Source organism: Zosterops lateralis, assembly GCF_965231275.1.
Source record: "Zosterops lateralis genome assembly, chromosome: 4".
NCBI classification, from domain to species: domain Eukaryota; kingdom Metazoa; phylum Chordata; class Aves; order Passeriformes; family Zosteropidae; genus Zosterops; species Zosterops lateralis.
The window spans coordinates 16,926,299-16,946,844 of NC_139765.1; the positions used below are offsets into that span (position 1 = coordinate 16,926,299).

At 40.0% G+C, this 20,546-nt stretch overlaps 1 protein-coding gene across 2 annotated transcripts in view; it reads left to right on the top strand.

Moving 5' to 3' along the window:
• Positions 1-20,546, top strand: part of DENND5B (DENN domain containing 5B) — a gene marked incomplete at its 5' end in the record, with an annotated part of 112,210 nt that overhangs the window by 43,364 nt on the left and 48,300 nt on the right. The window contains 3 exons of one of the 2 annotated variants that reach the window (XM_083858661.1): positions 7,802-7,867; positions 12,045-12,154; positions 17,226-17,892. In XM_083858661.1, the coding sequence (XP_083714787.1) occupies positions 7,802-7,867; positions 12,045-12,154; positions 17,226-17,892 (843 nt within the window). The remainder of the gene's footprint in view (positions 1-7,801; positions 7,868-12,044; positions 12,155-17,225; positions 17,893-20,546) is intronic. The other variant, XM_083858662.1, reaches the window with a different exon arrangement.

The following is a 20,546-nucleotide window of genomic DNA, read 5'->3' on the forward strand; positions in this document are numbered from 1 at the left end:
AATATTTTTTTTAGTTTGGATCTTCCGTCTTGTGTGTGCTTCCCATTTGAATATGAAAAAAAATTTCTTCCTTAATGTAAATATTTAATGCAATGCACACAGACCTGTTCACCTTTGCATTGAGGAGGCATCCATCAGGGATGCTCCTGGTGTATTCTGCAGGAATATCTGCAAAAATCACTGCAAACCTGTCAAACCCTGAAGAGGTATGCAAATGCCTGCATCTCTTTAATCTGACATGTGTGTATCCTGCCTGGTTTCAGATGGGAATTTTAATCCCACAGGAGCAATGCAGGAACTCCTGATGCTGCCACGTCGCTGTGCAGAATTAGGAGCCAGCTGGTGTCCAGGTTTGAGGACTGTCTATGTTGTTGCTCAGGCCATTGTGTGAAAGAGCCCCAGGTGCAGGGGGCAGCTTTTATCCTGGAGCAGAGTGTTCCTGCTAGTCCCCTCTCTTTGGGGGAGTGCACATGCATGTGGTTGTGAATACACTGCCCGTGTGCTCTTTCTTATACAGAATGATGATCTTGAGTTGGTGGGCTTATGTTTTATAGGTAATGTTGAGTGGGGACTATTGAAACCCATCCTTAAGCACCCAAAATTGCTCTCTTCTGCCTTGATTTGAAGGAATAACAAATTTTTCAAAACAAAATGACAATGCTCTTTTTTTTTTTTTTTTTGCAACAAGATGGTTACACCAAGACACTACTATTTTCAGTTGTGTTGCTACATCCATACATTGTGTTAATTCTTTTTCTTTTTGTACTTCCTTGCATTTATTAGACTTTCCAGACCTCTGTGCACTCACAGAAACCATAGGTACTGAAGCGTGTTCAGCTGTGGTCCATGCCTAATCCAGCCTTGATGTGCTCAGTGTGAAATGCTCCTTTTCTAATGTGAAATGTTGTAACAGCTACTGAGGCTCCAAAACAGCACGGTACGGTTTGCCTCATTAGGTGAAGCATTTTATTTAACTCCATAAAATTCCACTTTATGCCAAAGGAAGGTGTAAAATACTACATAACATATGTCATATAGAAATAACAGGAGTTGTGTGCAATGGCCAGGAGGGTTCTGGTGTCTGTTTGAGGTGCCTCTAAAAGCCTTGGTTTTCAAGTAGATCTGTAGTTGGTGAGAGCTCATGCTTTGACAAAAATTAGAGCAGCAATTACGTGCCTTCTAACTATGTATTTTTAGCATGCCAATCAACCTAGGACTCAGGCACCCAAAGATTAGTGGATTAGTGGTGAAGAGGTAACATTTGCTTAAATGCCAAGTAATTTTAGGTTCATTTAGATCTCTGTTCTCTGCTGCTTTTATCTCTACTAACAGGGCACTGAATAATAGGTAAGATATGCACTTTGGTTGAAAGTGGACTTCAATTTCTTACTCTCCTTTCTGTGCATCTCTCCTCTTTCAGAATCTCACTGGCTCTCTGCAGCTTGGTTTCAGGGCAGGAATTACTCCCTGTTCCCTTATGTGGCTCTCTTGAGTCTTTTTACTTTTAGGGTCTAAAAACATTCCTGAAACACATGCCATTCTTAAATGGATAGCTACTGATAGAGGGATTTTCACTGGAGTGGCTGTAGAAATGTGAGGAGAGAAAGGATGAGACACTGGTTTTCATTGCTGGGCTTTGGCAAAGGGGAGACTTATAAGATATACAGCCTTTTGCACTTTTCTGTGTTCTTTAAGAGATCTTGTTGATGGCAGTGGAAGGTGTATCCTGGGTTTTAAAGCTGGGTTGTTGAGAAAGCAAACAACCCCAAAATACACCTGAGAGAAAATCTGGTAGAAGCCTTAAAGCAGTGTTTTGGAGGCACGGGGGTCGGACTGCACTTGCAGAATGGCCTTCATTTCTAGATGTCAGTGGGGACCAGTGGGACAAGGGAAGAAAGGATCTGAGAGGCATTTGTGAGCTGCACCCAGAGACAATTACTTTTATGGTCTTTTCAAGTGAGATCCCTTTTTCCACAGATGCTTTGGCACCTGATACTCCCCAAGGTGTTAAGGGGAGGCAAAAGATTTAGTTTCTGGCAGTCTTTGTAGGGATGTGAATTAAATCTAGAGGCATGGTAGAAATCATGCTGTGCTGTGAGTTTTCTACTTGGAATCTAGTTTGGATCCAGAAATTAATGTGTGTCCAAGCCTTTGTATTTGAATCCTAAAATTTTACGGTGACCTGGTGGTTGGATCCTGGTGTCAGCTTTCTGTATTTTGAGTAAACTTGGAAACTGGCCACCAAATTGGTAGGAGTGATAAAGCATAAATCTGGGGATTTATGCTTTGTCTGAAATAGAGCTCTGCTGCAATGAACAAAACCTAAAGCTCTATCTAACTAATTTAACTAGTAAAGATTTACTTAAGATTTACACAAGCATAAAGAATATTCCTCACATGGCTTACATACACAATAACTGTGCACTGATGCACTTAATAATCCCTTCTATAAACTCACTGGCATTCTTCAGATTGTAAATGAAGCTGGTGTTGTCTAACACCTGTAGAGATATTTATGGAGTAGTTACAACTGATCTTTCTTTCAAGATGATTTTTTTCCTTTTAAAAATGTTCTAATGCTTCTAGTTGACAAAACTCCATTTCCCCCCCCAAAAGCTAGCAATAACTGCATCATCCAGCATGGTGTATAAATGCCTCAGTCTTTTGGTGACAGCTTTGCCCACTTGCAAAGCATTTGCAGCAATATACTGATCTTCAGTTTGTGTGGTACAGCTGGGTTGAAGCAGCTGAGGGCAATCTGTAAATTGAAATGGTTTTCAGGTAGCTCTTAAGTGGAAGTACTAGCTTTTAAGGATGAATATGGCTGTGAGGCCAGCATGTCCTTGCCTCTCTGCAGCTCCATTCCTGCTTGCCAGCGTTCTCTATTCAGAAGCTCTGGTAACTTCAAACTGTGCCTGAGGGTTCTTGTGACTTTTCAGCATGCAGAAGGTTTTTTGTCTTTTATCCTAAAAGGATCCATTTGTTGAAAACAGCTGAAGACTGGCTCTTGGAGGCTGTCATAAGGACAATTTCTTATTGGCAGCAACTTATGCAGCAGTTGCTCAAAACTCCCTGAACAAAGTTTGAGCTACACAAGGGAGTGCTTCTACTTTATGACAATGAAAGGGCTTTGTTGGCTGCAGGAAGCAGAGTTCTTTCTTTGCTTGACTCTTTTCTCATCAAGACCACATATTAACTAAGTTTTCATAAAGCTGCAGCCTTTGGCTGGTGACAGTTGCCTTCTTGTCACCCTGTGCTTGTAAAGGGTGTGCAAAAGAAGTATCTCACTACAGTGGGGAGCCACTTCTGGGCATACCTTTCTACATCCTCTTTTTGCCCCACTAAGAAAACCAGCAGTGTAAATCTCTCAGGTGTGGGGCAGCTCTTCAAAGGACTGCAAAGAGGATGTCCCTTCTCAGGGTGTTTTAAGTATCCATCTTGAGTGCCAGAGTTGGGTTATGGACTGTGCTGTTGGAAGAAAAAGAATCTTTCTCAGAAACTGGGGATAGCTTCCTTCTGGTGCCAGCAGCATATGGGCAGTGCTGCGTAAAAACCGACCATAAGTTCTTTGCGTCCTCTGTGTGCCTCAGCACATCAAGGGATAGTTCTTGGCAACATCAGCAAGGAAGGGATTCCTTTATCTGGAGAAATCCCAGTGTAACATTGCTGAGTCCAGGGAACTGAGACTTCAAGCTTGTGTGAGGTGGATAAAAAGAAAGAAAGAAACTCCTGGATTGCTTAGCTGGATATTCAGCTGTTCAGTGTGGACATCTTCATGCTCTGTCGATGTCAAAGTTGTTTAGTACTGAAAATAGTACAGGCCAAATTGTACTGATTTGCAAGCTGAGCTTAATTAGGATGGCAGGAGATGTTATATAAATGCAGCTTTGGTGAAACTGCTTCTAACTTTAAGTAACAAAACAGATGACACTTGCCATCCTGATGAGTGGAGACTAATATGGGTGCATGGTAGTATGTGCATTGCAGAGTGGTTTAAAAAAACCCCTAACTTAATGCAGCTCAGTCTAAAAGGTAACTGAGTGAACTGGAATTATAAAAATAAAACTGTTTGTTCCTGTCTTTAAAAAGCCCCAAAGCAAGATTTACTGAAAAACTCCCCTTTCTTTCCTGCATTGTTGCACACAATCCTGAACAGCAGTAGTACAGGGATTTTTAGGATGACAGGTTCTACTTGTTTGTGGGTTTTGGTGGGTTTTTTCCTTTCCTTTTCTCCAGAAATACCAACTGTAATAAAGCAAATCTTGAGAGAAGACTCTGATACTATCTATCTCTGTCAGAGTGCAGAAGGGAACAAAATCTGTTTTAATATTGGAGTCAGAAATTATGTTGAAAAGACTATTTCCAAAACCAGTCTGAGAATGCAACATCTTATTCTAACACAGAAATGAAATGCATTTGAACTTGAACCTGTCCCTGTAAACAAATAGAAAACACAAGCATGAAAGATGTGCTGTGCAAAAGGCCTGACTGGGCACCTTGTCTTGGGTTCTGTCCATGGAGGGAGGTGAACACGTGAAACAAGGAGTGGGAAACTGGCATTGCAGTGGGTAGGAAGCTGTTTGGGCTTCACAGGAAACGTGATGGCATCTAAAATACCTTCATTTTCTCCACAGTTCAGCTCAAGGTTGCAGTAGTCAGGTGCCTCCAAAGCCAGGGATCCCCTTGCTGGACTGGCTTTAGCATCCTGCTGTATTTAAGGACCTGAGCTGGTGTCTTATTCCTGCTTGAACATTTGTCAGTCTGCCATCATTAATGTTCTTTTGGGAACTGAGAGCTTCATTTCAAACTCTTCAATTTCATATGGTTAGGTACATTGCTCATGTCCTGTGTAACTAAACAAAAACTTAGCAGGCAGTTCAAGAATAATGACTTATGAAACTTCAGTTTAAACGAACTTTTAATTGTTGCTCAGGTTGTTTTCTCTATTAGTAAAAATGCTCATTCATTCCATATCAAGCATTAAAAAAATACAGCAGATTTGAATGTAAACATGCAACAGAAAAGAAAATGTCCCACTTGTATGTGAGCAGGATAGGCCAAGGATCTCTGGGGCATGTTTTCCCTAGATTGGGAGCCCATACTTGTAAAGGCAGTATGAATAATATGACTGAATGCCTCATCTTGATTTCTAGAGAAAATAAAGGCCTGAAGTATAAATAATTCCCAGTATTTATAAGTACAAGTCTGGTTTTATACCTGCTCCACTGTTGCCCGCTAATGCCTTCAGCCTTTTGAGACAGACCCCAAGGTAATTGTATAGAAGTGCCATGCCTTGAGTACCTGTTTATTAAATTCCACCTGCTTCACTGCAAAAAATCACCCAAACTGACATAATTTAATTTTTTTGATTTGACAAGATTGTAATGCAATTTTGATGTAAAAGGGTTGGTGCAATTCATACTTCTTCACTAAAGTAGTTACATGTCTGTGATCTCTTGGCAGCTGGGACTTGAGGCAACAAAGCTCCTTTTTAAAAGAATTTTTTTAATACTACATCTTTTCTAATAAGTGTAATTAATTTGTGGCAATAATTACATTGTTTCATTACATTGTGTTTGTGGAAAGAATTAGGCTGTACAACATAGTGGAGTGTCCATGGCTCTGTATTTGTATCACTGTTGTCAATTTGACTTCCTGTGCAGGAGTTTTTACATATCTTCTGTGACTGTTTAGCCATGTGATTGATGATAATAAATGGTCAAAATACTAAAATGGGGATCAAACCAGGACCTGTCCTAGAGCATCTGATTATACACTGTTTTGTGGGTCACTCCTTTTCATTCTTTCTGTTGCAGAGATGGTGGCTACCTCTGCGGAAGCTCAGTGCCAAATTCCCTTTGAATTAAAATCTCTAGGGGAGAGCTGAAAGGACAGTCTGGCAGAGAGACTTGTAAAGATAGTGTGGATATGGGCCATTAGCAAGAGGCATTTCTAGTTTTGACAATAGTTGTATTTCCTTTAATACTTATGCAACTTTTTAGTTCAAACAGCTCAAAATTAAAATGAAATAACTTAAGACACTTGGTGTGGAAAAATATCATCCTGCAGATTTGAATGTGGGCTATTTTCAGGTACCTCTTAACGAAAAGAGAAAAATGTCCTAAAGTACAAATTTGCATCTAAAAATCTCTGTTGAAAGAACTCCTGTGTCCTCTGCTGAGGGTTACTCTCCCAAAAAATCTGGCCTTGGCAGAACTATCTGTGTCCTCTACACTGATGTCTGGATTAACAGCTCAAGTAGGAGGTTGTAGCCGAGCTACTCTGAATTTACACCTAGAGAGTGAATCACCAGAGAGGTCACTGGTATTGCAGTTTTAACATGTATGCCAGCTCTATAAAGAGATTTAACTTGAGGAGGGTTGTGTAATGCCTTTGTGTAGTGTGTGAATGTGACTTTTTTTGACAAAGAAATGCCAAGGCATCTGTGGAAACATTTTTGTTTGTCTGCAGGAAATGAGCAAACCAGTTGGAAGAAGCCTCGGTTAGACATGCTAGCAGGAAGCTCTGCCTTTGGAAGTGGTAGCTGTTGCTGTAATACATTAAAATTGTTCATCCAGGTTCTAAACATAGCTTATTTATTCACATTTTAGTCTAAAAACACCCAGTTATGAGACAGAAATTATGAATAAAGCTATTAGGTAACTTCAGTAAGTCCTGCAAGTAGCATGCAGTACAGGATTGAAGGTGTAACTGAATTATTTAAAAACTATGGATATTGGTCTAATACCAATATGATGGTATTATGATGGACATGATGGACAAAGACTCTCTAACAGTTTAAAGTTAGAAAGTGTATGTTTATTATGACGCCGGGCAGCATGCGGGATCGCTCCCAAATACACACACGCAATTTACAGATGACCACAGGGTCTTTTATGTACAGGAGTATTGAATACCCAAAACACAAATCCATATTCATAACTCTGGTACATCCCATTCCCCGCTTTGTATGGTAATTAGCCAAAAAAGCCATTAAGCATGTGTAGTTTGTTCTTTGAAATGGGTCGGTGGTCTTTTTTTATGGAGTGGGGTCCCAAAATGATGAAGTAAGATGGGTCTTCCTCTCTTTGACTTTTTAATCTTTAGTGTTACATGACAACTGAATCCTGTTTTCCAGGACTGTTTGACTTAGGATTGTATTGTATTCATGGGGTCTATTGATTATTCAGGATGCAAAAGCCTAGTTTGACAGCTTCCATGATTTATCAGTTCCTTCAGTCTGGCTTCTGTTAACCAAAGGGAAATTTAGCTAGCTTACCTCAGCAATATTTATTTTAACTAAAGTCTTTAATTCTTCTAAATCAATGCTTCATAACACCATAGCTAACGGTATCATACTAAATAATACCTCTTGAGTTTAGTTCAACACTAGCTGAAGGACTGATGTATTTTTTTCCCCTGAGTTTCTCAGGCTCTGGAAGGGCTAAATATGTGAACAAAGACATCTTTCATAATAGCGAAGCTGTAAAACAGCATGTTGTTTGAAGTACTGAGAATTTAATCTTGCTACTAATTTTGACAAGTATTTCTACCATGTCTGTCATTGCATTCAACACCTCTATAGTAATCCAGTCCTGGAGGGTTTTATTTATTGTGTGGATTTACCCTTTGGATTACTTTGCCAGTAGTGGGGGGAAGAGAGACTGTGAGGGGGAATATTTAAGGTCTGCTTCATATTTTTTCCCTTCCCCAGTACATTGTATATCTTTTCATCAAGCATTCATACTTGCCTTTTTTTTTTGTTTTCTTTTTTTTTTTCCCTCTTTGTTATGTTGTGTAGTCTTGTACCAATATCTACAAGCAGATCTCCATGGCAAGAGCTCAGACACTGCAGACAAAACCTCAGGTAAAGAGGGGTTAAGGATAAAACAATGATCAGGATGTCTCTATTTCTTTATTTTCAGTCTTATAACTCCTCTTGAATCAAATTAAAGATCATAGATCAATATCAAAACCAAAACTCTCAGACTTTTTCATTCTTTTATTTAATTTCAATCAATATTTGGAAATTTTTGTTCTGTTTCTTGAAGCTCTCTTGGCAGATGTGGTTCTCCAGCAAAATCCCACTAGTGATGTTAACATATTGTTGGTATATTGGTGGAGAGGAGACTGTGCTTAATAGACTGAACAATATCTTGCATGAGGCCATTTTAGAGGATACTTACCTGGAAGTCTAACAAGGCTTAGTTATGTGGATTTGTGAATAGAGGGGACTGGAAGGTTCAGCTCCACCAATTTCTGGTACAGAGACACAAAGTTTTCTGGCACTTCAAGGGAGCTTATTTTGCAGCCTAGATTTAAATAACAATGCTGTTGAGGTTCACATAGACACATACCCCAAAAAATTTCCAAATCATTTAGATGTATTAATAGGGTACGTGTCCCCCTGTTGTTTCCTGCTTAAATATAATCCATTAATTTATTTACATATTGGCACTGCCCTCCTCCTCAGCCCCCAAAATCCACTACCATCTTACAGGCAACTCAGATTTTAAAACTTTGAAATGAAAACTGTTTTGTCTGCCTTGTCCTAGTCTTCCCTTTCATATCATCTCTGTCCTCTGCTGTGAGATTGAGAATGTGAGGTCAGAAATAAGAAGTTTGAGTTAATGTCTTTGAACTCTGATCAGCCTCCCACTGCCACCTTGGCATCCTGGGGAGGCATGGAAGAAAAGCAGCAGAGCACTTTCTGCAGTACTTAAATTAACCAGGTCCTGAGCTTGACAATTAACAGCTTGCTTGCTCCCAAGCCAAGCACTGTTATTCCTGTGCTCACATTGTTTTCTCACTCACACATTGTGTATTATTTGCTTCTCATGCAGGGTCATCCTGTTATTTAATAAGCTTAACAAAATTCCATCTGCAGTGAGAGGACATGGCTGGATGTGCTGAGCACTTTTAATTGGAAGTAGCAATCACAGAGGTGGTCACCATGAGCACTGTGCATAGGTGTGCTCCTAGTACATTCCTCTAAAGGAATAAAAGATATTTTTGTTCCTGTAGTCACAAGCATTCCAGAGCTTGGAAGGAGTGACAGATAGCTCACATTCCCTGGACCAGAGGGTGTGGGTGGAAGATGCCTCTGCCTATTTGATACGAGGTTTTGTATACCTCTGTCACTGTGACAATTAATTGAAACATATCTGTTTAAACCTGAAGATCACTAAATTTTTACATAGGAGACTTATGAAAGTCATCATGATTAAGACCTACATGGCTGTAGCTGCATTTCCCTAGTAAATGTATTCTTCATCCAAAACATGGATCCGGCTTGTTTTCTAATATTGAACAATCTTTTTGTTTTGAAACAAAATTAGCACAGTTTGTCTTGATCTCACATCCATCGTTTCACCATTTGCTTGTAATTTGAAACTAAATGTCCCTTTAAAAGCCAGCTCCTTAAAGCAGGCACAAGTTGTTTAAGAGTACTATTAACAGGATGTAGTATCCAAATGAAATGGAAACTGCATCTGACACGTTTAACACAATTTTTAAAAGTATTTGAATTTTTTTAAAATATCCCGAAAGCAAAATTATTCAATTCAAACCTATTTTTTTAATTTGCCTCTGAGAGACAGCTGTCTCTGTAAGTTGTGCTGTTTGCATGGCCAACATGAATCAAATACAATATTCCTATCCATATTCATGGTACTGTTATCTGGCCGTTAGTATTTTAGCAAAGGGATTCATTTTGCATTTAATACTTGGTTCATTTTAAATATGCCTTGCTAATCCTGTTTGGAAAGTTAGCAAAGAAGCACTTGAGAGGTTTAACGAAGATTCACTGTTCATGTGAAATAACAGCTAAGTGAAGTCTCTCTGCCACATGTGACTCAGCAGTTCAAAGCTACCAAGGCTGAGCGCTGATAGTATCAGGTACCCTGCAGTCCAGATCCCTTCCCTCATGTTTGCCATGAAGATTCTGCTCCCTGTGGTTCTCTTCATGGTCATGCCTCTCATCCGGTTTTGGTGAGAGTTGAGGTGTTTCCTGCTAGTTTGGGCAAATGATGACATTTCACCCTCACAGACAGGCTGTTCCCATCACATCCTTGTGCTGTTTTTTTTTCCTAATTTACATATCTCCTCTAAAAGTTTGCTTGGCTTGTCTTTCCATGAGGCAGCTTTGTATGGAGGGTGCAATGTCATGTCCTTTCAAGGTAATGACAGGTTAATTTACTCCAGTGTCGTGTCTTGGCTCTTCTCTTTTCCCTCATGATCACTGATTGAGAAAATTGTATTTTCTCTGTTTGTGTTTTACCTTAAGTTTATATTTTTCTTTAACCACTGGAGTGATAAAATGCAAGCACTGCAGAGGTAATGCAAGCACTTAAAAAGGTAAGTTGTTTGTGCCATTTACTTTCCTGGATAAAATGAATCCATGTTGTCAGCCTACAGGGACATTGTAACTGCTGGTTTTGCGCAGCTGGATTTCTTGAAACAAAGCTTATACTTAGTAACTATTTTTTTTTTTTTTTTTAATGAGAAAGGAAGCATTTAAAGAAATTTGAACTTCAGCAGTCACTTACTGTTAGCAGGAGCGACCTTGATAAGTCATCCAGATATTCTTTTCTAACTTTTAGTAGAATCAACCCAATAAATTTAGTATCAAATACCTGCCTTTCTGCCAGGTCACAGTTGTAAGGTAAACTCTGTCAGATGTGAGGATGATTGAAGATCTAATTGGGAAATCACCTCATGCATATTTGTTTGATTATCTGAGCATGTTAATTACTGTTCAATTCTAAGAGCTAAAAATGTTGCTGAGAATGTCTAAGTACATACCTGGAAAGAAAATTTTTTCTGGCTTTGCTTGGTGGGATCTTTATTTTGTAAAATTTTGGAAATTGATGGATGTCACTGTGTCTTTAATGGCTCTGCAAAGAACTTTTGGACCAAAATAAGAGATTATTCTACTGCCATGTTCTGAAATAGACAAATGGTGTCTGGTTTTGGTGTACTTGTCTGAGCTTGTAACTGAGCATGAGGAAGATCTTCATAGATTATCAGTCCAACCATTTAACCTGGCACTGCTTTTTTGCTATTAAAACATATCCCCAAATGCCACATCCACGGGATTTTTGAACACTTCTAAGTGTGGTGATTCCACCACCATGATGCTGCAATGTGTCTAAATCCTGTGTTCAAAATAAGTATTGTATAGAAATAACAATATTTTTAAAGTCTTGTGATAACTTAGGAAGGAAAAGATTTTAAAACCCGTCTCAGAATGCACTTGCATGTGAGTGCTGTTGGAAGAACTGGTTTAGTGTGATAGTGCAATAGATGGTCATTTAATTAATAGATTTTAAAAACTCCTTGTTTTGATTACTGTTTTGCATGCTGTAGACAATCCAGTGGGGGGAACTCCATTAACAATATCACTGTGAAATACAGTATTCGTATGCTGATAACTGGATGCATTTCTGCTTGAAGTCTAATTTCAATCTTCCTCTTTGCACTTGCTGGATTCTTTGTGTGGAAAAAATATGTCTTTGAAATTTGATGTAGAAAAAATAAATGTTTAATTTTCACACAGGATTTGTAATATAAAAAATATGATCTATAATGAATCCTTTAATAATTTATAATAGCCAAGAGGTACTCATATTTTTTATTGACCTTAAAGATAAGCTTCTAACAAACTTGAAGGAAAGTGCTCTTTCAGAGACTAAGTAAAGTCATCTGTAGATACTCAAGCTATAGGGGAAGGCCAAGGATCCAGTTGATTGCAAGCTCTTTTTCTCTAAAATTTCAGCAGTGACGTTTCTCTTGACAATATATTTCCATTCTGTAAATACTAAACTGGCAGCTGTGTTACAACTACAGTAAGATTTTGTGGAAATGAGGGTAAGGTCAGACTGAATGGGAATCTTTTCTGTTTCTCTTTTAAAAGTAGTATCTCTGTTGAGAGTCAAAATGTCTATCAGATTTCACAAAAAAAAAGAAAAGAAAAAGAAAATCCAAGCAAGCTCTCTCTGAAGCCACACTGCTGTTTCAAGTCATTATTTCTTCATTTGTTGCAGGAGAGAATTTCAACCAGAGTCCCCTAAGAAGAACCTTCAAGTCCAAAGTTTTGGCCCATTATCCTCAGAACATTGAGTGGAACCCCTTTGACCAGGATGCCGTCAACATGGTAGGTAGAGGAAAACTCTTCTCAAATTGTTACCTGACAGCGTCAAGCTCTCAGAGGTTCCTGGGTGGTTTACAGCCAGCCCTTGTGATGATCTTGTGGTTGTGGTGCTTCTGCTGGGACTAAGAGCACTCACTGGGCATGCTTCATGAAGAGCTGTAGAGGAAGAGGTGTTGTGCAAACAGAGTACTTTCAGGCACAACAAAAGTAAAGTGCTGAGTTTCCCTTGATTGTTCTAAGTGTACTATGTGATGGAAGAAGTCTAAGCTCCAGATCAGGGACTGGGTGAGAAAGGGTGTGATCACCTAGGATACTTATCCACAGCAAGAAGGCAAACCAAGGAATTTTTAAGATACTGATATCCATGTGAGGTTTTTGACTACAAAACACCTTGTTTCTGCAGACAGAGGGAAGAATTTTTACGCAGAAGCTGGAACTTATCTAAACTATAGCTTTTGGTGGGTCATCACTTCTAATGGCACCTCTGCACCAATACATCTCCTCTATCTCTTTCTGCTCAGTTATATTTGGTGTGAGCATCTGTGGGGCTGAGTACCATGGACTGGGAAGGGAGGAGAAAACAGTTCCTGGAGTGGGGGCAGTGACAACTGAAAGACTAATGATCCACTGTGTATTTTTCTAAAGGGCTGGTAATTAAAGGATGATTCCAAAATCACCAAAGCACTTGTTAAGAATGTGACTTGATGAAGACAGCAGATTACTGGTATTTGAGCTTCCTGTACAGAAAAGGCCATTTGTTTCTTAATTTAAAAGTAACCGATTGTTGTAACAGTAACATTGAACAATATTACCACTTCTAGCTGTTTTCAAAAATGTGTATTTGGTCTAACTCCGTAATAGAAAATTTGGGAGGCCCTTCGCCAATTTAGATTAGATGAGCTTTGCATTTGAGGAAGTCAGAATGGCATACTGCCTGCTTCAAAACAGAATTGACCTCATTGTATGGTGCAAGTGGGAAGTCAGGAGACTCTCCTGGCCCTCACCCAGCAGATAGAGAGGTGGGGAATACATAAACCCCACATTAAGTTGGCTTTTGCAAACTCAGAAATGCATTTGGAACCTCCCTGCAGTCATGAAGGTGTAGAAATCTGGAGTTAATCTCAATTTCCACTGAATTCTATTTTTAGTGTTCTGGCAAATATTTAACACAAAAGGAGCTGGAAGTAGCAGTGACACAGAGCTGATACTGTGGCAATGCACTTGCCTAGAAGGGCAGAGATGAGCCCAGTCGCTCCCTCTGCCTGCTGTCAGCTGGGGATTTCTGTCTTGTGCTTTCCAAATGTGCACTGTTGGAGGTGGGGTGGTATTTGGGCTGGTCTCCACATCACTTTGCTTATACAGAAAGCATGAAGGACTCAGAGCAATGCTTTGTCAGCAGTTAAGATGGTAATAGCTCAACTGCCAAGTTCTTTTAGTTCTGCCTTTGCATTGGGGGTGTTCCAGTATGAAGTGATGAGGAGTGTGCAGCAGGAATAAAGCAGCTGGAATTCCTGTGTTATTTGTCTCTCGCATTACAGTGGAGAATGTTTAATATTTGTGAAGTGTGATCAGAGTATCAGACAAAAATGGAATGCTAAAACCAGCAAGAGACCTATTAAAATAATTGAACTGAGCTGCATTGAGCACATCTTTCATTTGCAATGTGTCTTGGAGGAAAAAAAAAGGCATCTACTAACAGTAGCAGTATTTAATGATCTTTTAAATTATCTTTTGTAAAACTTTATTGTTTTGATCTGAAACATCACTTAAAGTAATATCCACCTCCACAGAATCCCTTGAGGTAATTATTGGCCTTTCTGATCTTGCCTTGCTGCATTAGTTCTGCCTATGTGTTTGCTTTATGTGAGTTTCCAGAAGCAATTTTCCTCAGAGAAGAAAATACATAAATCCTTGAAGGTTAACTTATGAGAAGTCTGGCTTTGCTGGGTGCCTGAGGAATTTCAGTTGCCTTCTGGAACCATCCTGTCACTTTAAAAATAGCGCACCCCCCCCCCCCCCCCCCCCCCAAGTCCCCAGCAATCAAGCTGCCAAAGAGCTTTGTTTTCTCTTTGTTTCAAAGTATGTGTCAAAGCACAGAGTTCTCTTTAACAGGGAATTGTGTCTTCCTCCCACTGCTTTTTGTGATTATCCCTGCCTAACCTCATATACTATCTTTCGTGACCATTCTGCAAGTAAGTGTTGTACCAAAATAAAGCTTTCAGTAGAGAGATACAGAATATGAGCTTCCTATTTTAGCTCTCTGATTCATCAAGATATATAAATCTTTGCCTGTGTTTGTGAAGTTCAAGGAAGCATTATCTGTTTAATATCTCAAGTACTGAAATAAAAGAATTAAAGGTTCCCTGGTGGAATTTGAAAGAGCAGGCTTTAACACAAACAAAAGCATCTTTCTCTCCACCTCCTCGCCCACAGTGCAATTTGGGTATGAGCTTGCTGCCACAGCATGTTGTGAACATGAGAGATATGTAGAGGCTTAAAAAGTGAAATGAAAAATCTAGTGGAGAAGAGGTGGTCCAGAGGGGTCCTTTGGTTCAGAAATATCTGCAAATGATCATGGCTGCGAGAAGATGGAGGGAGGGATAATGGCGGGGGAGGTGTGTCCTGCCTCTGTGCTTGGGGAAAGGGTATCCCATGCTCAGGACTTCCAGAGACAGGTTATGGATCAGTCGAAACCTTTTTATCTATCCTGGTGCAGCTTCCTCTTGGTTTTACAAACATCTTGGCTATAAGCCTTATTGCAAATATGGTGTAATTCCACAGTTTTCTGCTGATGGATACCTTTAAATATAAATAGTAAAGTGCTTAGGAAACCAAAAACCTGTCCTTTGATCAGTAATCTTGGATAGTTTTCAGTGTTTATACAAAGATGCAATGCAGGTGACTGACTGTGTTCTCAGCATTAGTGAGCCAGATTCACACCAGCAGGCTAAAATTTCACCCCCCTTAGCACATCCCAGGCTACTCTCCAACTCTCCCCTGTGTCATGTGTGAACAGATGAGATGGGAAGTGATTGATGTCTGAGGCCCTGAGATGAAAGTTTTCATGCATTAACCACAAATTCAAAGCTTTCTGTATTGCTGGAAAATGATTACAAGCTCTTCCTTTTGATCTTAGTTTCTTAAGTGACTTCTGGTCATTCCTCCTGCCTCGGTTCTTCCAATCTTCTTTCCGCCCCCCCCCCCTCTGCCCTCTTAAAGGTCTAACAACAGCAGAGTCTCTGGGCCAAGGTTCGCAGCCAGGGTCTTAAAAGGTCAATATTCTGTATTTGTCAAGTTGTGGCTGAAACTTAATAGATGGGGATACTTTTGTGTCTGTTTACCCAGTATATAAAGGATAAAGAATAATAATTAAGGCTTGGAGGAAATTTATTTAAACACTCTTCTGAAACCGTCTCAGCTGATCTGAATTTCCCCGATGCTTATCTGTGTCTGATTGTAATAGTATGTCTAATTTTCTTGTCCAGGTATTTTTCTGTAAAGTGAAGAAAATTTAATCTCTGATAGCACTGAGATTTATGCCTATGATTTCAGCCTGGTTGGCTTTGATAAGGCTTACAGCCACCACTTGAAAGCCCACATTCTAGCAATAAATTTTTATTAAGCAAGTCTGCCAAAAAATGAGGTTAAAAGATATATTTATTGTGGAGAATAAATTTAAATAAAATGTGAAACAAGGATTTTTTCTCTACTTCTTTATTGAAGAAGCCTTAGCCATGGCTCTGCTCTTAATGTCTCAATAAAAATTATAAAGCTTTTGAATAAAAATGTGGCTGCTCTTCAGAAATAGTTCAATCTGCAATTTCATGGTTTGTGTCAGCAAAGCCCATCAATTGAATTAAATTCTTCTGCCAACTACAGGCTACTTATTTCCCTACACATTACCTTTTTGAGCAATACATAAGAGCTGTCCTAGATAATTTAGGGGCATGATAGCCTGTTGTGAAGTCTTGACCACTTGCCTAATTCCCAGCTATACCAGGCTGTTTAATGGTCTCTGCAAGGTGCACTGCTGAGGTTCAGGGTAGGATGTGCCTGAAAATATATAATTATTTCTCCTGACCTCTTCCAGCATTAGAGGAATTTACTCCTGGTCAAGGTGAAATATTAGGGGACACACTCAATTGTGCCTAGGTTCAGATACCATCGTAAAGTTGGCTTCTACTGTTGCCTTTTGTGAAAAGGAACACTTCGAAGGTTCTCCTTCTCTTCTTTCCTTTAATTTCTTCAGATGGTACAAATAAAGCTATAGTCCTTCATTTATAAACATACTTATTTAGCTAAAACATGAGGAGTTTCCTGCTGATGTGCAATTCAAACAAGTTTTGCTGGATGTTTGTTATTTTGTATTAGATGGTTGATAGCATTCTCAAAGAATATCTGGAAAAATGCCTTGATTTATCACTAGGACCATGCTTCAGAGAAACATCCAGTATAGTAGGATCACTGCAAGAGATTTTGCTGAGTGGTAAATCAAAAATGAGGCTTTCATAGATTTTTGAGTGTTTCCCTCCCTGCCCCTCCTTTTCCAGTTTAAGCTATTTGGTAGCACTTAGAGAAGAAAGTAAATGTAATAGCTGCCAGTCAGTTGGGGTTTCATTTGTTGGTTTTTTCCCCCAGAAAATTAGGGAAGATCAAAGAATTCCAAAAAGTCTATGTAATTTAAATTCAGTGGTATAAGATGCGCCCTTGGCTCTCTGATTTTAAAGTATTCTGGGCATGATATATGCAAATGAGAGCAAAACTGGATGGTTTTATATGATGCTTAAGTAAATGGCACAAAGACTGTTCTGTAGTGAAAACAGTTTCAGCAAGTAATGAAAATGAGTTGTAATGACTTAATAGATCACTTTGGAGGGTGCTTTCCTTTCTTCATTCATGTCTCCCTCTTAAGTAGCATCAGTTTCAGGCTGTTTGTTCTTGGATACTTTTTATGTCTAAAAGGTAAATGACTTGTTGTGATGCAGCAGATACAAAGAATGTGCCTGTACAGCAAAAACAGCAAAACAAAATCATGTCTTATGTAACTCTGTCTATTTCTTTTTTCCTTCCTTAGCTGTGTATGCCCAAGGGGCTGTCCTTCAGGACGCAGGCGGATAACAGGGACCCACAGCTGCACTCGTTCATCATCACCAGGGAGGATGGCTCCCGCACCTACGGCTTTGTGCTCACCTTCTACGAGGAGGTCACCAGCAAGCAGATCTGCACAGCCATGCAGACACTGTACCAGATGCACAATGCAGAGCAATATAGCAGTGTCTGTGCGTCCTCCTCCTGCAGCATGGACTCCCTGGCCAGCAGCATTGATGAGGGTGATGCCACGTCCCTCACCAAGCTCCAGCACTACAACTCCTATGACATCAGCCGGGACACGCTCTATGTCTCCAAGTGCATATGCCTCATTACCCCTCTGCCCTTCATGCAAGCCTGCAAGAAGTTCCTGATCCAGCTCTACAAGGCAGTGACCTCCCAGCAGCCACCACCTCTGCCCCTGGAGAGCTACATCCACAACATCCTCTACGAGGTGCCCCTGCCACCCCCAGGGAGGTCGCTCAAGTTTTATGGGGTTTATGAGCCCATCATCTGCCAGAGACCTGGGCCCAGCGAGCTGCCGCTCTCTGACTACCCTCTGAGGGAGGTCTTTGAGTTGCTGGGCCTGGAGAACCTGGTCCAAGTCTTCACCTGTGTTCTTCTGGAGATGCAGATCCTTCTGTACTCACAAGGTAGGCACTCATCCAGCAATGTCTGTTTCCAGCAGGCAGTTCCTGGGCAGCTGCAGCCACAGGAGCTCATAGAATTTCGTGTTACATGGAGCTAAGGTTGATTTTTGAGACATGAGAATGCATTGAAAAAATGAGAGAAAGAGTGTATCCTAATGAAAGCAATAAATAATTGTTTCCTCCGGGCAGTCTAGGTGCTGCTTTTTAAATTATGCTTTGTTTTATCACTTGCGGCAGCTAGCAATAGAATGCATTTAATTATTATCCTCACACTGCACTTGATCATGCAAGACAGCATGAAATGAATCCTATCTTCTTCAAAAATACCCTCAGAAAGTAATACATCTTGCAGAAGACACTCTGGCTACTTCTTTGCTTTTCAAATTTCAGCAGCATATCAAAGTCTAGTGTAATTTCCTGCCTCCCATATGATGGATATATTCTTGTTGAAACACTGAAAGTTCTCTAGCACTTGGAGGCTAAAGATTTAATGGTGGATTGAAACTGTGTGGAGCTGCAGGTCATTCCTCTTTAATCCTGCTTGAGGTATTTGGGAACATTGCTGACAAGGATGCTGGTCCTTCTTTTTGGGACACTAAGGTAGCAGTTGGCCAAACACTGGCAAACATGCCAAAATGCACAGAGCCCACTCATTTCCATGTTGAAGTGTGCTAGCAAGCTTTGGAAAATCTGGTTTTGGAAATCTTTTCTCTTATGGTTGTGTCTTTCTGTAATAGTGCAACACTGCTGCAAGTTTGGAGAATCTTGACTTAGTACTGGGCATGCTTTGGGATTTTACACACCTATTGCTGTTTCTTCTAGCATGTTGGTTCCTGCGAGTCTGGGCATGGTGGTATTCGGATGCCCAACATGTCAAGTTCAAGTTTTCCTGCTGATTTTCAAGGAGATGTTCAGACTTTTTGGGTGTTCCTCTAAGTCTCACTGGAAGCCTGTCCATGTAATTTGGGTTCTCAAATTGCATCTGTAATTCTGACCCTAAATTAGGAAAATGTGCATCAGGGAAAAATTTTCAGGGGTGGGGGGAGTGGTTTCGTCAGAGGAGAAAGTAAAACCTGGAGCCAGGAGGTATACATGCCTTTTCACTACATGCCTTGTAGTGAAAAGAGGAAAAGGTGTTGAATACCTTTGGCTTTTCAAGAGAAGTGGTTTGGGCAGCAGACAGCTTGAAATGGAGCAGGGAGAGAGGATTGGAAATCATCTAAAATGAGTATGGATAATGAACCTTCAGGCTCCAGAAGGGATTGCTTGGGTTTGTCCTATAAAAGTAAAGGTCAGGAAGTGTGTAATGGTAATGCTAATAGCTAAATGACTGAGAATGGGGAAAAATGTTCAGGGAGGTAAAAAAAGGGTAGTTCTTCTGCAAATGACTGAATTCAAAGGATTGATAGTTCTTTACTGAGCTCTTCTCCACATGGACTCCAGGGGTTTGCTTTCAAGAAATGAAAATGAAAGGTTTTATCTTCTCTTAGTTTGAAGTGTGAGCAGAAAATCCTGCTGTTAGTTTTGATTAGGCTGCTTTTCTCCTCCTTCCTGCTTTTGTATGTGCGTGCACTTATCCCCTTTCTTCCTCAGCTGGAATTGTGCTGCCTTTGCCACTTTGCACTGGGGTTTACTATTAAACAGCAGCACCACTGAAACACCTCTCGCCCATCCCTGCTCATCAGTCCCACCTTGGTCCCTGCTTAGGGACTCACTGAGAATTTTTTTTTTCTTTTTTATTTTTCACTGAAAGAGAGTAGTATTAGGAAAAATGTGCTTGTCAGGTTACATTTTAGTAATATTTTGTGCATGTGGAAAAGCAACTTCTATATGTGTTACTTTAGTAATTGTCATTGAGACAGATACAAAATATCTACTAAGTCATTTTGACTCATCCTTTATGTCCACCAGAAGTTAGATAAATGTTGTTCTTCCAATTAGTGGTTATAATTTAAAGGTTTACTTGGTTTGTTTGGTTTTATTCTGTGGGGGTTTTTTTAAGAAAAGTGAGATAGTGAGCAGTAAACCTTTCCACCCTTGAAATTTCAGAATATTTTCTTCCCCTCTCTTCTCTTCTATTTGTGAATCTAGGGATGTCCTTGACATGACTTTTACTTGCCTGTGTAATATAGACACAATTTGATGGTGCGTGGGGGAAGGTATATAGCTGTATTAGGGAAATTCTGTGATTATGTAAATAGCAGTGTAGTGCTGCTATTTCCCAGAGGTGAGGAATGTGGAGTGGAGGGCAAATGCAAAGCCTCAGTTTTAGCATACCCTGATAGCTGAGTGCTTAGCTAATTGTGCACTGAGGCTTCTTTTAAATGTCAGTTCTTGCAATTCCTGAAAAAGAAAACAGTAGCTATTTTGCAATTTGAGATATAACCAGCCTAGAAGGTGCTGAAATCTGCTCTCTTCAGCTTTGAGATCCATCTGGGAGAGACACTTTTTTAACTCCCAAGTTCTTTCAAGGCAAAGGATGAAAAGGCTTTATCTGACATATCTCTTGTTCCAAAATAACAAATGGGAGAGAGATTCTGCAAATTTGTCCTTCTTTGCCTTCCTACTTTAAAGAGGGTGAACTCACTGGACTATGTTTCCAGAGGCCTGGCCTTGCTTCAACCTTCCCAAACTCAACAAGAGATTAGTAAAAGATC